Here is a 15,578-nt window from a genome sequence, read left to right as displayed (position 1 = left end):
AGAATCTCAAATATGAGTACAGTAGAGGGACCAAATCCATAATTTGACATATTTCTCACCTTAAAGTTTGATGTACAATGCGTGTATGTGTGTTTTGGGTGATAAGAAAATGTCATCAAATTGCAAAAAAGAAATAATAAGAGCATAAAACAGGAATTTACATCTTTTACTTATAAAGTCATTTGTTTTGTTTGTTTATATGCCCTTAGAAAAACTACTTATAAAGGCATATAATTCCAGTAGATATAATACCATTCAGTCATTTGGATCAAATAATTCATATTTCCCTGATCAATTGCAGGATCACAAGTTCAAGCTTTTACAGAATAAATTACTGCGTGCAATTTATGGTTCACCTAAACCGGAACATCTGCAGGGTAATCTTTGGGGTGTCTACTGATGGTTTCCCTCAGCGATTTCGCTTGCTCGCGCAGGTTGGACGGAATATTATTGTATACGTCCGTGAATAAGTCTTTCACCGGAGGTTTCTCGGCTCTCTCTGCTATCTGAATTGCCTGCAATAACTGTCATGAAGAGTAACTGTTGCTGAGAGACTTCCGAATTTAGTTTCGAAGTAGCGATATACAATAATTTAACCAAAGGGATAAAGGGGACGTAAAACCGACATAGACGAACGAAAAACCGAGCAACGACTTCGAACGATCTTCAAACTTTCACAGTTCTGATGAGTGATGGCTCATCAAAGCATGTCACGTACATTGCACCATGAAAAACATACAACACATTTTAAGTGTTTTTACCTGATTCCGAATGCTGCTTCGGAGCTGTGACTCGGCCTCACTACCCCACCAACCATTTGCTTCAATCCACTTCCTAAATCTTGTTACAGGATCTCTTGCCATTTTCCACCATTCCATCTCATCCGCATGACGGTACTTGGTGGAATCATCTGATGTGGAGTGGTGTCCGACTCGATATGTAACGGCCTTGAGCGAAATGATAGAAGAAAAGATGAAGGAACAATCCATTAGGTTTTAACTCTATGAATATGCCTCTCCGTTGCTGAAAAGCCACCGATGGAAAAGGCTTAATAAAAGAAGCCTTACTTCAACCAAAACAGGAATGTGTTCCTTTATCGCCATTTCACGAGCAGCATGAACTGCGCTGTACATGGCAAGTGCATCGTTACCGTCTACAGGAATGCTCCTGACTCCATAAGCTTGCCCTCTAACAGCAATCCCCTCACCTGCACCATGTGCAAGACTAAAATATATGATGGGAAACATACATAAATTGTTGATAGATTCAGGGGCTGTTAAAAGTAGGTGTACTAATTGCCCAACCGTTGTCCGACAGATAAAAATATATGAATGAACATTATTTTGGCATAGAAATTCAAACGTTTGGTCTAAAGCGTTATGATTTAATGGAACTTTATGCTTTGAGCATAGGGTTAAAGCTATGCTCTATCCGTAGAATTGGAAAACGAAGGTCGAAGGAATCGTAAATAGATGCATATATGTCCATGTATTTTCTTCTAACCTGAGGGAAAACAATGTCGTCTGATTTAAGTGCTGCTGCCGATGCGATGTTGATGGCCTCTTCTCCAATGGTGGTCACGTAGAAGGAAATTCTTCCTTGCCTTGAGCTTTTGTAGAATATGGTATCCAAAATTTGAAGGGTGGCCATGTTGCTATACATTTTAACAGCAACTTCCTCACTGACCTGAATCAGTAGGTACTTGGCAAGATTCTATTGTGCCGAATGATGCATTTAAGGGAAAACGAAAAAGAAACGATTGTTTCATGCAGGTGAATCTACCTGTACAAAGTTGCTGTGACTAATTAGCTGACCATTATCATCGAGAACTCGGTAGCAGTGGTTATACACACAGGGAGATTCGGATAAAAAATGCATTTCGGGAGAGAATAAATTGAATAAATTGAAGAGGGTAAACTACATCAAAGGCTCACTGACGTTTGAATAAATTGAAGTTTGAAAATTAATGAGTTGGCCCTTAACATTATTGATTTATAACAAATCTTTTTTCAACAGATGGAGAGCACATTCATCACCATTACAATCAAATAAGGTGACAGAGTCACCTTGCCTCACTCCTCTCTTCTCACTGAAATACCCCACCAAACTACCATTGAAGACTATACAGAATTTAGAAGTAGTGACGCAAGCCCTTATCCACCTTCTAAATCCCTCATGCAGCCCCAAAACAGCAAGAACCTTAATCAAAAACTCTCACTTAACTGTGTCAAAGGCCTTCTGCAAGTCGATCTTAATGAATCATTTAGGGGATAAAGTCCTAGAATATCCTTTCACCATCTGTTGAGCTAACAAGGTATTATCCCTAATGTTTCTTCCTTTAATAAGAGTTGATTGACTAGAAGAAATCATCCTAAGAAAGTACTTAGCCAACCTATTCATCGGAATCTTTGTAATGGTCTTATAAATTATTGAACAGTAAGAGATAGGACGGAATCCCTAACCTTGCAAGAATTAGGAGTTTTAGGGACAAAGACAATAGCAATGGCATTGAAGTCGGGCATGAGAAACCCAACGGCTAAAGAATTTAAAAGATTTAGGCATGTTAGTTTGATTGTCCTTCTGAGACCACACTAGACCAGGGTAATGGTCTGAGATCCCGAGTCCTAAACTCCACACATGAGTCGGGCATCTCAACCAGCCATTAAGCATTAATCGATATCCTGTCAAGCTTACGAGCCCAGAAAGTCCCCACTTGCTTGTTAGACCACGTGTATAAGAGCCCCGAGTAAGGATGGTCCATAAGTTCAATCTCATCTAAACACTCCTTAAACTCAGTCATAATAATGTTCTATAGACTCATAAGGTCCAACAACCCTCAAATCAAAACTCTCTTCAGCACAAGTAATAATGTTGAAGTCACCCGTACTAGTCAAGGAGAATTCCCCATATGACCAATTAAATCCCTTAGATGCCTCCACAAACCCATTCTAGTCACACCAGAATTACTCCCATAAACAGTTGTGATAACAATCCTACGTCCCTCATTATCCCCAACAATAGACAAAGCGTAATCAGCCTTATGTAGCACCCTAAAATTCAGATGCTTCCTCCAAAAGATCCATAACCTATCATTATCAGCATAATTATAATTGGAACAACAATGTTAATCCTCAGAAAATTTGGTGAAACAACCAATCATATTAACCATCCTAATCCGAGTCTCCATAAGACACACCACATCAACCTTCAACTTCCCCATTCACAATTATTTAAAGTTACAAAATGATTATCTAACTATTCATATGTTAATTATCAGAAAATCCAGATGCAATTCAGGATAGCTGATGACGTGATGGATGACATGACAGATCAACTAAATTGGTTTTTTAATTTTGTTTGAGGGTCAAATTGTTTTTTTTAAGATCAAGGGCTTTTTTAATTTTTTTAAAAGTAAATTTTATTTTAAATTATAAATATAAATTTATTCAAATATTTAGAAAATTAAAATTAAAAATACTAAAAATTAAATCAAATTACTAAAAAATTGAATATATAAATACTAAAAAATTATAAAATTAAAATATATATAATATGTTATAAAATAATTACATATAAATTATTAAATAAATTAAAATATAATTTTTAAAAAAGTATATTAAACATAACATATACATGTAACATATATGCATACCATCAACACTTATACAAAGTATTTTTACTAGACTAATTGAGCATTACAAAATTTAAATTATGCAAGACTTATAATTTTTGGATTAATCAAACGTTTTCTAATTATTATTTTTAAGTATAAACTAATTTAAAAGATGATTATATAATATTTTTTTTACATAAAAGATAATTAGAAAACATAATAAATTTTGGCTAATCCAAAATTTGCAAGTCTCGATCAATTTAAATAATATAAGTCTCAATTAGCCCATTAAGAATACTTTGTATAAGTTTTGATGATATGTCTATATATTACATATATATATATATATTATGTATAATATATCTTTCTAAAAGTACTTTTTTAAAATTTTTAATATTTTATAAGTTATCATTTTATAACATATGATATATATATTAAAAAAATAATTTTTGTAATAATTTTAGTATTTTTTTATATGTATATCCAAGTTTTCAGTAATTTATTTTTAATTTTTAATATTTAATTTTTTAATTATTTGAATAATTCTATATTTAAAATTTAAAATAACTTTTTTTAAAAATTAAATAAATTCTTAAAGTTAAAAAATCAATTTGACACTCAAACAAAATTAAAAAACTAATTTAGCTCATCTTCCATATCATCCGTCACGTCATTAACCATCGTAGACTGTCACATCAATACCGTGAAATGACACATTAACTTTTTTTAAAAAATGCAGGATCCTTTGTTGCACTTTTGAAAAAAAAAATCTTCACTTACAAAGCCTTGTCACAAGGCATGCCAACAGAAGCCTGCACAACATTGGACAACCACAGGCACGCGAAAGAGCCTGAGACAACAAATGTTAAATGATATGAGAATAAAATGAGCGACCTCTAGTAATATGGAAGAGGCAACACGCAAGGGAGATTTTTCGCCTTTTAAACTTCGTCCTGTGGTAGACCAAGAAACATTTTTTAGTATGGGCATACATATATATCAATAATATAAAAGTTTTATACGAGATAAATATAAACGAAATTTCGGAATGAACTCAATCGATAAAATAAATAATTAATAGAATAAAATTCAAATTTTAATATCTAACGCTTAAATCCGCGACTGTGCTTGTGCATCAGATTCACTCCCCAAGAAACTGTGTAACATGTATACATATTCCATCATTTATAAACTTTACTATGCATAGTATATATATATGATTTCACAAAGCATTTTGTTTTAGTAATATATAAAACAAACAAGCATCAAAACTAGATATAAAACTGGAAGATCAAGTGCCCTAAAGATCAAATTTAGATGAAGAAATATCATCAAGATCATCATCCATCGACATGAACATTTCATCGAGGCATGATAGCTCACTTCCATCTTCATCACCGTAGCTCAAGCTCCGAGCGTTGCCCTTACTCTCTTCAACTTTACATAGAACCCATTTACAACAATCCTACACATTAACAGAAAAAATAACTTAATCAGGAATCAATGGCATAATTTACTGGATAATCAAATTAATTTATAAGAAAGTTTTAACTTGCCACTTTTTTGTGTCCTTTTGGTTTGCAGTAGTGTGATGAAAGAGGTGAGCCCCAATTACAAAGATGGTATTCCTGCATCAACCAATTCGTTTTCATGGCAAAGGGAGCTTCGCCAATGCAGAACTCCAACAGTTTCTTCAGTCCAACCTTCTTCCCTGAACTGAAGATGGGTTCTTCGATATCCAGTTCCTTCCAATACCCATTTTCCAGGACTCGATTCTCCATCGTTTGGCTGAAGAAGAAGTACCGTTTTCCGCTCAGTCGTGCCTTCCCTATTCAGTCAACAAAGCCAAAATATCACTAAGAAGAAAACGTTTACTGTCACTAATAGCAACGGATAAAGAAATTTATTTCGGTAGATATACATACGTTAACAACATAAAATTTTTAAATAAGATGAGTACAAATAAAATTTCAATGTTGGTAACATCTATAAAATAAGTAATTAATCGAAGAAAACTCATATTTTAAAGGGTGCGAAAAAATTAGATGGACACCATCAGTAAAATAAGTAATTAATCGAAAAAAATCAAATTTCAAAGTGAACACATGTCCACCCTCACTCCTCTACTGTATATTGATCCGTCCACACTTCAAGTCTTCAACTGCAGGTGACTGTGGATGTAACGGATGCTTATAGAATTGAAATCGTAAAACAACAATGGTAACATGGTTGGGGATACTTATCGAGTGAGTCGAACATAAATTATGCAGCACTTAACTCATAAGTTTGATAAAATTTTACTCCGCTGCTAGTTAATTTCACCAAAAGTTGTCTTACTTTTTAAAATATTTGTAAAATCTAGTGGTACCGTGTAGAGCTTAGTATACACATAAATTAACAAATTTTAAAAAATGATCGAAAGAGTATATAAAACAATTTTAAAATCTAAAGTCTAAAATAACAATCTACAAATACATAAATAAAACATATTAAATCAAAGTAACAATTTAAAATTATATCAAATTATCACTCAACTCAACTAATTAAGATCTCAAGTCGAAATTAACTGAAGTTTAGTTGAGTCGAGCTGTTGAACTAAGTTGCACCTCTAAACATAGCATGTAATAACAAGAGAGAGAGATAGAGTAGCTGACCATCTAGTTCCCAAGGGTGAAGCAGATGAAGATCAGGAATGATGTTGGGATAGCAAGGCAAGAGCGAGGACTTGGGATAAAGAAAGTGAAGAAGAAGCTCTTCGTCGGTAGGGCAAAACCGGAAGCCCGGAGGGAGGTGGTTGACGAGGCAGCTTCCGTCTTCCATTTCCACGGCTGTTAATATATATGAAGAAGATTAAGCAGAAGGAGTGACTACTAATTTGGGAATTGTTACGGATAGTTTTGTTTTCTTTTTTGAAGGCTGTGTATGTTTCCCAAATATTTATAAAGCTGGAAGTGGATGGCGATGATTCTGGAGTTGATTTGATAAGAAGGGGGCTGTAAAATTAGGAGCCGTTCATGTTGTTGTAAATGTTTCATAAAGTGAAATTCCCATGATTGTGATTGAAATGAAAATTTATTATTGGCTATTTCCTTTTAACGTGCTTTAAAATTTTAATAACTTATAAATCTTTTTCACAAATTAAAAGTTTCTAAAATTATGATTTCCAAAAGAAGAAAACATATTTTTACTTATATAACATCTTATACGAGGCACGAATCAAACGATCTCAGAAGTTAAATGATAGTTGTTATCACTTGAAGTATTGGGTTCAAGTACCGTATATTCAGGGGTATGAATTAAATGATAGGTTTAAATCTTCGAGTCTTCTTCGGTTGTGATTTTTTATGAAGATATAGTTCTTTGAGTATAAACTCTCTGGCGGGGATAATCCATTTCTCTGGGACTACAACTCTTTTATAAAGATAATTTAAGAATCACTTATTGTCTGTATTTAAAACTCTACCTCTCATTAAATTATAAATACAATTTTAATAGTAACTACACATTTATTTTCATAATACTTCTAATACCGTGTGACTTTATAATATAATTGATCATTTGATTTGAGTCATTTTTTATAATAACAATATACATTAGAAATATTTGTTCATAATCATGAAATTTAATCCAACACACATTATATAGACAACTGATTGAATTTAAAATTTCTAAAATTAACAATACTCCCTTTAACTATTAAGATGATCCTTAATAGAAAAAAAATATTGTTACTATCAAATAACTTTTGATGAAAATACTCCCTTTAACTATTAAGATGATCCTTAATAGAAAAAAAATATTGTTACTATCAAATAACTTTTGATGAAGTAACTTTACTTGATAAAAACAGTAACGTCGTAGTCTATGTTTGTAGGATGGTTTGATATTGAAGCATTGATTGAATGGACATGCATGTGTCTTGTTTATATAGCATGCAAACGTTGCTTAAGTTTTGAACTCCACTTTTTCTGTTGGATTTGCTAACGTAGAACAAAAATAGTGGACACTCTAAATTAAAACAGTAAAAGGGAAAACGTTGGTGTTACGACGGAGACAAAATTTTATATTATAAGATAAATTTGAATTTATAAAATTTTATAGGATTAATTAGACCTTATATAATTTTAAGAAGATAAAAATATATAATAATTTTAAATAAATTTTAAGGAACAACAAGCCTTTATATACCCCGGGCAAATTTCTTCAGATAATGAGTTGAAATAAAAAAAATTCTTCAGAGTTGCTCATTTGGGGTATTTGCTACATTTCAAAGGTTGGTCGCCAGGTCCTCTGGGTGACCTCCATAGGTCGCCAAGTCCTCCAAACGTTCAAGCATTGGTTTCCTTGATTTCCCATAAGTAACAGTGATTACCTACATCGGTAATTAAACTTTTAGTCGAAACCTCCATAGGTCGCCAAGACCTCCGAACGTTCAAGCATTGGTTTCCTTGATTTCCCATAAGTAACAGTGATTACCTAAATCGGTAATTAGGCTTTTAGTCGAAACCTCCATAGGTCGCCAAGTCCTCCTGGCGACTTTTCGAACATTCGACAAGTACTGTAACATTCACACTAGATCAAAAAATAATTTCAATTAGACTTTATTTCAACAAATAATTTTTTTCACAACTCTAGAGCAACAAATCAACCCCCCTAACCCCATCCCTAGTTGGGGGTGGTGACTACAAGGCCCTTTAAATAACACGTACATCTTTTCTAAAAGCCGAAAGAGAAGCACTTACTATAATCATATCTTTTTTTGCATTTATTTTTTATTGGGTTAAGATCCATTTACACAATCTAAAACTCTTTTAATTTTACACATATTAAAAACCGTTGGATGATTAAAAACAAATAACTGAGATTGATTCCTTTTCTTCTAATAAATATCTTTGTAATTCCTACTTTTAATATCAGTCATCTATTTTTATTCATCCAGTGATCTTAAATCTATGTAAAATTAAAAGCGTTTTACATATAGGTGGATCCTATCTTATTTTCATCATCTTTAAATCTAATAATTATGTCAAGCTGATCCACCATAACCACAGTCATTAACGGTATGGATCAATCGAAGGGTGTTGAGTGTCATTGCATTCCTGAAAATTTCAAATACTCATATAATTTAGATATATTTTTTTATTGATAATCTAAATTTATAAACTCTAGATTTATAATATAAATCTCTAAGTTCGCACCTTCTACATAAATTTTTATGTTCATCCTTATAGTAACAACGTACTCCTCGTAAACTCTTACTAAACTTAAATTTTTTAATATTATTAATCTGGAGTAAGCACAAAGTAATATATGTTTAAAGATATTTTTAATCATTTGACATTGAACGCTCATTTAAGAGATAACAATGATTCTTTTATCACTGACATCGGTCAATTATACCATAAACTTGGACTTAAAAAAAATAAGCATAATCTTTAAATACATAATAAGAGATTGTCATTTTTTCCTTATTGAACCAACCTTTCCTAATAGTAAATAAATAATAAATGTGAAATTTCTACGAATAGTTGTTGGTGATGGCCTAATTGATAATAGAGAAAATAACCTCAATGACCGAAAATTCCTTATAATATACAATTTTAACCAACTTTTTTACGATTTACCAAAATGACCAACAAAATCGCAATGCGATCTCTAAATCGCAACGCGATCTCCATTATCGCAATTTAGTTTCCATATTCGCAACGCGATTTTGACCATTGCATTACGATTTTCGAAATCCGCGTTACGATTTTAGATAATCGCAATGCGAATATGTAAATCGCAACGCGATAACACTTGATCGCAACGTGATTCTGAATATCGCAACGCGATAATACGTGATCGCAACGCGATTTTGACTATCGCAACGAGATTCTGACTATCGCAACGCGATAAAACGTGATCGCAACGCGATTCTGACTATCGCAACGCGATTCTAACTAACGCATCACTGAATTTCAAATTCGCAACCGGTTTTAGTTTCGCAACACAAATGGGTATATAACTACTACACAACAGCATTAACTCATAACCTAAATCCCTAAATCGCAACTCATTCCATCTCCATCTATCACTCTCTCCGGCGACATCCGTTCCTATATCCAACGACATCCTTCCCCATCCGGCAACATGTTTTAGTTTCGCAGCTCGTTTGTTTAGTAAATTAATTTACAATAATGAAATCATCTAATGTTGATCATGTTTGGATAGATTTGTGTTTTGGAGGGTCATGGGAGAATGTTCATGGTGTTTTACAATATATGCCTTTACCCATGAATCTTCAACTAAAACTGTCATTAAAAAAGTTAACTTATGAAACTCTAATGTTACGTGTTGCAAATAAATTGAATTTAGATTCCTTAAGTGGATTTAGGCTATCTTATCAGAGAAAAGGTAAAGTTTATTTGTTAACCGACAATGAAGATGTTGAACGATTCATTGCTTACATTAGTGTTTCGCAAGATGATGTTACATTGTATGTTGTTGAACCTAGAAGTAGTGAAGTTGGGTCAATAGCGGGTAGTAATCAACTAAGTTTTTCAACCCCAGTTTATGGTGCTCAAAATTTAATGGTTCCACCACAATTTCATCATCAAGCAAATTTTGTTTCACCACATTTCCAATACCAAACACAATCTCAAAACCCACAACCTTTCCCTAATCCAAATCCCAATCAACTTTCAGCACCAAATTCCGATTTTTGTATTAACCAGTTAGACTATGATGAGCCAACAGAAAAAATTGTGAGTATTAGTCGATATTCGAAATTTGATCTTGGTCAATACCCGGACTTTGATCTTGGTCAATACTCGGATTTTGATGATGTTTTAGAAGAAGAAACAGACCCTGCGTGTAATGATTTTGATATTGGTCAATACCCGAATTTTGATGATGAAACAGCCGCTGTCGAGGAAGATGTTGTTGATGATAATGAGGATGAAGTTACGACTGTGAATGAACATGTTGAACATCCATTCTGTAATTCATATAACCTTGAAGAAGAAAAAGAAGAAGAAAAAATCCCCGAAGAAAAGTCCCCGAAGAAAATACCACGGGAGTATAACTGGAATATGCCAGAATTACTTCAGATACCGGAAGAAGAGTTGGTAAAAATAGCAGTTGATTGTTACACAAAAATTATCCGTATCATGAAAGATGATTGTTTTGATACAAAGGAAGACTTGAAGATAGCTTTGTATACGAAATGTGTGGAAGATGGCTATCAACTAAAAGTTAACAAATCAAGCAAAGATCGTTTCGAAACAAGGTGTATGATTGACAAAAATTGTACGTGGCGTATGATTGCAAAGAGGATAAAAGATTGCGAAATGTTTCAAGTTAGGACTTTTATTGATAAACATACATGTTCAAGAACCCAAGTTTTTCCTCACCATAGACATGCAAACAAAAAGGTGTTGGGTGGTTTTCTGGCTGAGTTAATGTTTTTGAATGGCAGGGTATATCGGGGACATGAAATTATGACTGACATGAATGCTCGTTTCAAGATTAGTATCTCATATTCTCAAGCTTGGAGAGCCAAATGTTATGCTTTGGAATTGTTGAGGGGTTCGCCAGAAGCATCGTTTGCCCAACTGCCAGCTTATTGTCACAATTTAAAGCTGAAAACTCCTGGGTCGGTAACTCATATAAAAACATATAGAGATGGACGCTTTAAGTTGCTGTTTATCGCCATTGGTACTGCGGTTAGTAAATCAATATAATTTTGTTGACTCATTTTTGTTAGTTACATGCATTTCACATTTAAATGATTATATTTCATGTGTATATGATTTTGTAGATTCGTTCGTTTATTACTTGCATGCGCCCAGTTATTATAGTTGACGGAGCATATTCAAAAGGTCGATACCTTGGAGTAAACTTATTAGCAGTAGCCATGGATGCTAACAATGGGATACTGCCAATAGCTTACGGGGTTGGCAAATCTGAAACCTCTGATTTATGGATATGGTTTATGGGGTATCTTAGGGATTACATATGTCCTATTAGCAATCTGACAATCATATCCGATAGGGAAAACTCAATTGACAACGCTATTAGAAGGTGTTTCCCAGATGTTTTTCATGGACTTTGTGGTGTTCATTTATATAGAAATCTAAAATCAAGGTCTGCTGGTATAAAAAATCACAAATGGACATACTGGAAGGCTGTAAAAGCTTATCGGGAAGTAGATTTTAATAAGCATATAAATTGTTTAAGACGTGTTTTGCCTCAGTGTGCTCAAACACTAGAAGATGTCGGGTTTGAAAGATGGTCAAGAGTACACCAACTTGGAGCAAGATATGGTTTCATGACGTCTAATAGTGCAGAATCAATCAACGCTCTAAGTCGTCATTCCCGGAAATTACCCATTACTATGTTAATGGAGTTTTTTTGAGTCTCTATTCAACAATGGTACTACAAGAAAAGAAACCATGCAGGTATTATTTCTTTAAATTTGTAATTTATCATACAATTTACTAAGTATTATTTATTTAAATTTACAGGAACATTGGAACATCGAGTTACACCATGGACTGAAAAAAAGATAACGAAACGTGTTGTGAAGTCAACGTCATGGAGAGTTGAACCATGTTCAAACACTTTATTTGAAGTACTGGATAATAACTTAAATGGGCTTGTCGATCTAAATGCAAAGACGTGTAGTTGTATGAAATGGAAAACATCTGATTATCCGTGTGTCCATGTTATAAAAGTTGCTCTTCATCTAAACCAAGATGATTCAAGCGCATATGCTATGGATTGCTACACTACAGAAGTATATCGACAGACTTATACCGAGATTATCTACCCTATTCCACATCCTTCTGAGTGTGACATACCAGATGACTTACAAACAGTTTTGCCACCAGCCATGGACAGAAGGCTACCTGGCCGACCAAAAAGTCACGATCGTATACCGTCTAAGGGTGAAGAGAAGAAGATATCGACATGTAGTCGGTGCAAGGAAAGTGGTCATACAAGGTTGACATGTGGATCACCAGTGCCATCACAATCATCTTTTCCTCTACCAAAATATGGATCATCATCAAAATCCCAATCACAACCGGCTTCACCTTTTGGGACTATTAACTTAGGTGATTTTTAAATGCAAACGTTGTATTATGTGTATTTTATGTGTAAACTTTTAACATTTTCAGTTAGGCTCATGTATATTAGTAACTTGAGTTTGAACATTGCTATGATTTGTTCAGTTGTTATCACTTATTACACATTCATTTGACTATCGCAACGCGAATATGACTATCGCAACGTGAATTTGAATATCGCAACGGGATAATCGCAATGCGAAAATGACTATCGCAACGCGAATTTGACTATCGCAACGGGATAATCGCAATGCGAAAATGACTATCGTAACGCGAAAATGACTATCGCAACGAGATAATTGCAACGCGAAATGACTATCGCAACGCGAATTTGATTATCGCAACGGGAATTTGACTATCGCAACGAGAAAATCGCAAAGTGTATTAGACTATCGCAACGCGAATATGATGCCGAATGAAATCAACAAATCAACTTTTACATTTCAATCAATTAAACAAGCACAAATAAGAATTATTTACACATCAATTAAACAAATAAGAATTATTTACACATCAATTAAACAAATCAACTCTTATTAGATTATTTTTCTCATCAATTAAACAAGTCAGACTTTTAAGAATCAATTACAATAAAAAAAAGTGTACCCCAGACAGTTGTTTATGCACATCATTTTCACGCAGCTCACTTCAGGATTAACCTGCAGAAACCAAACATTTTCTCAAACAACACTTTCTACACATCTAAAACCAACAAACAGCAAATTATATTGAATTCTAGGTACTTAACAACACTTGCATTTGACTTACCAATTGTTTATGTACACTTTCATAACGCGGATGCAAGTAGGCAGCGTCTCGCATATATCGTTTTAGCCATAAAATGCCGAAACCACAAGCCTACTGCACCTATATCTCTATCGGTGGGAGGCAGAAACTCTGTACTTCCTGTCATCAAACGCTCCAAGCACATGCATACGAGAGGACCACAATCCCCTCTGGCTTCTTGCGTTTGTTGTTGCGCGGTCTCATCTCTGATAACTGTAATATTGAACTTCTTTGGCTTCTTGTTTCCAGAATAAGTCCAATAATTAATCGCATCCAAGAATTTAGCCAAATGAGAGCTACATCCCTTAATAATATCTCTCAAATCAGACAATGATATGCAATTTATCATGTTGTCATATATTATTAGCTTCAGGGATGGAAGCTGAAGCTCGACGAGAAGCCAATGAGTACGTTCCAAAACAGGGATAAACACCTACAATCATAAGTAATAATTCAATTGCGCACTTATTTATAAACACCTTTAAAATATTTAAAAAATAAATACTAACCTTATCGACCTCCCACCATGCAGGATAAAGTTTAGCTTGTCCATTAGCCAACACATATGATTCCTGTCGTTGATTCTTCATGTGAACTACGTGAAAAGACGTCGGCATAATTGTATATCGCGCATTTTTTTTATTTTTCTTGATTTTCCTTATTATTAGAAGACGTGACACCCATGCATCAATATGTTGTTTACAAAAAAAGACATATATTAGTGAATTACATACATTTAAAAAAATTAATCAAAATGAAATATAAGAAGAAAAATATAAGACTTACCCCCCATCGAAATAGCCTTTGTCTTCAACCCCTAATAACACACCCCACCAAGACCGATCAATCAATAAATGCATATCATCGTTGAGTTTGTATATGTCAGCGTAACACCCCTGGCTCTGCTCATGTAGATAAAAATCAACTGCGGTCTTAGCCCAAAGGGTATTATCCAGAATTGTTTCCGGTAGTTTTTTCTTCTCCACTTCATCTGCCAGAATGGTACTGGCCGGTAACTTATACGAAAGCCAACAGTCATCCATCATGTCTGGCACGGGAGGGGGTTTCTCAATAATTCGATATAATATGTCGTGTGAATCGGGCTCTAGAATGTTGGGAGGGACCTCTTCAACAATGACATGGGCCTCTTGAACGGTGGGAGTGGACTCTTGAGGGATGATAGGGGCCTCTTGAACGATGACAGGTGAGTCGGGCTTCTTCTTACTGAGTCTTCGCACTATTGGGGTGAACGGAGACTTAATGGCACGTGCACGCCGTCTGATGCATGAACCCCATCGTGCAAGAAAAACCCGACGTAAAGCATCCACCTTATCGGGCCGCTAAAAATAAATTAATACATAAAATCAGTAAATAAAAAGACATGATATTAAACAGTGAAAACAAAGACAAATATGTTTCAAACTTGCACGGTATTCACCCAAGTCATTATTCTATCATAGTTCACAAAATGCATCAGATAACATTTCAGAAGTAAGCACTTATATAAACATTTAAAAGGACAACATGTTCAAGGACAACATAAAGGGTAGTAGTTTATTCTTCAAACTTAAATTTGCAACACTGTGAAGTTAGTATTTATCTTTGTCTTTTGGTTGAAGTAATGCAATTCATTCAAGTTTCAATTTGCAGAAGAAGAATAGTTTCTGAAACTTAAAATCGCAACACAAAACTTAAAATAGCAACACGAAAATGATTATCGCAACGAGATAATCGCAACGCGAAACAAAAATCGCAACGCGAAACTAAATTTGCGTTGCGATAGTCATTTTTGCATTGCGATTATCCCGTTGCGATAGTCAAATTCACTTTGCGATAGTCGTTTTCGCATTGCGATTATCCCGTTGCGATAGTCAAATTCGCGTTGCGATAATCATTTTCGTGTTGCGACTATTCTTCTTTTGCAAATTGAAACTTGAATGGATTGCATTACTTCAACCAAAAGACAAAGACATATACTAACTTCACAGTGTTGCAAATTTAAGTTTGAAGAATAAACTATTACCGAATGAATTTACTAAGCAATCCAAAAGACAAATATGAATTTACTA

At 34.2% G+C, this 15,578-nt stretch overlaps 1 protein-coding gene and 1 pseudogene across 1 annotated transcript; both read right to left on the bottom strand.

Moving 5' to 3' along the window:
• Positions 1-356: 356 nt before the first annotated feature.
• On the bottom strand, positions 357-1,650 carry LOC120202468 (annotated as a pseudogene).
• A 1,240-nt stretch (positions 1,651-2,890) lies between these two features.
• On the bottom strand, positions 2,891-6,507 carry LOC120202466 (NAC domain-containing protein 104-like). Its single transcript, XM_039202878.1, has 5 exons — positions 6,268-6,507; positions 5,170-5,441; positions 4,997-5,078; positions 4,394-4,463; positions 2,891-3,086 (listed from the first exon to the last, which is right to left on the bottom strand). The coding sequence occupies exons 1-5, from the start codon at positions 6,431-6,433 to the stop codon at positions 2,891-2,893; spliced, it is 786 nt and encodes a 261-aa protein (XP_039058809.1). The 5' UTR covers positions 6,434-6,507.
• Between the last annotated feature and the right edge of the window lie 9,071 nt (positions 6,508-15,578).

The sequence above is a fragment of the Hibiscus syriacus genome, unplaced genomic scaffold, assembly GCF_006381635.1.
Source record: "Hibiscus syriacus cultivar Baekdansim isolate YM2019G1 unplaced genomic scaffold, ASM638163v2 tig00008843_pilon, whole genome shotgun sequence".
In the NCBI taxonomy this organism is placed as follows: domain Eukaryota; kingdom Viridiplantae; phylum Streptophyta; class Magnoliopsida; order Malvales; family Malvaceae; genus Hibiscus; species Hibiscus syriacus.
The sequence above is the reverse complement of the archived record's forward strand: the minus strand, read 5'-3'. Positions and strand labels throughout refer to the sequence as shown.

Coding starts and splice junctions, on each gene's coding strand:
- LOC120202466 (XM_039202878.1), bottom strand. CDS start 6,433: ATGGAAGACGGAAGCTGCCTCGTCAACCACCTCCCTCCGGGCTTCCGG. Junction 5,079..5,169: donor CAAAAGGACACAAAAAAGTG/GCAAGTTAAAAC, acceptor GTTAATGTGTAG/GATTGTTGTAAATGGGTTCT. Junction 4,464..4,996: donor CTACGGTGATGAAGATGGAA/GTGAGCTATCAT, acceptor TTGTTGTCTCAG/GCTCTTTCGCGTGCCTGTGG.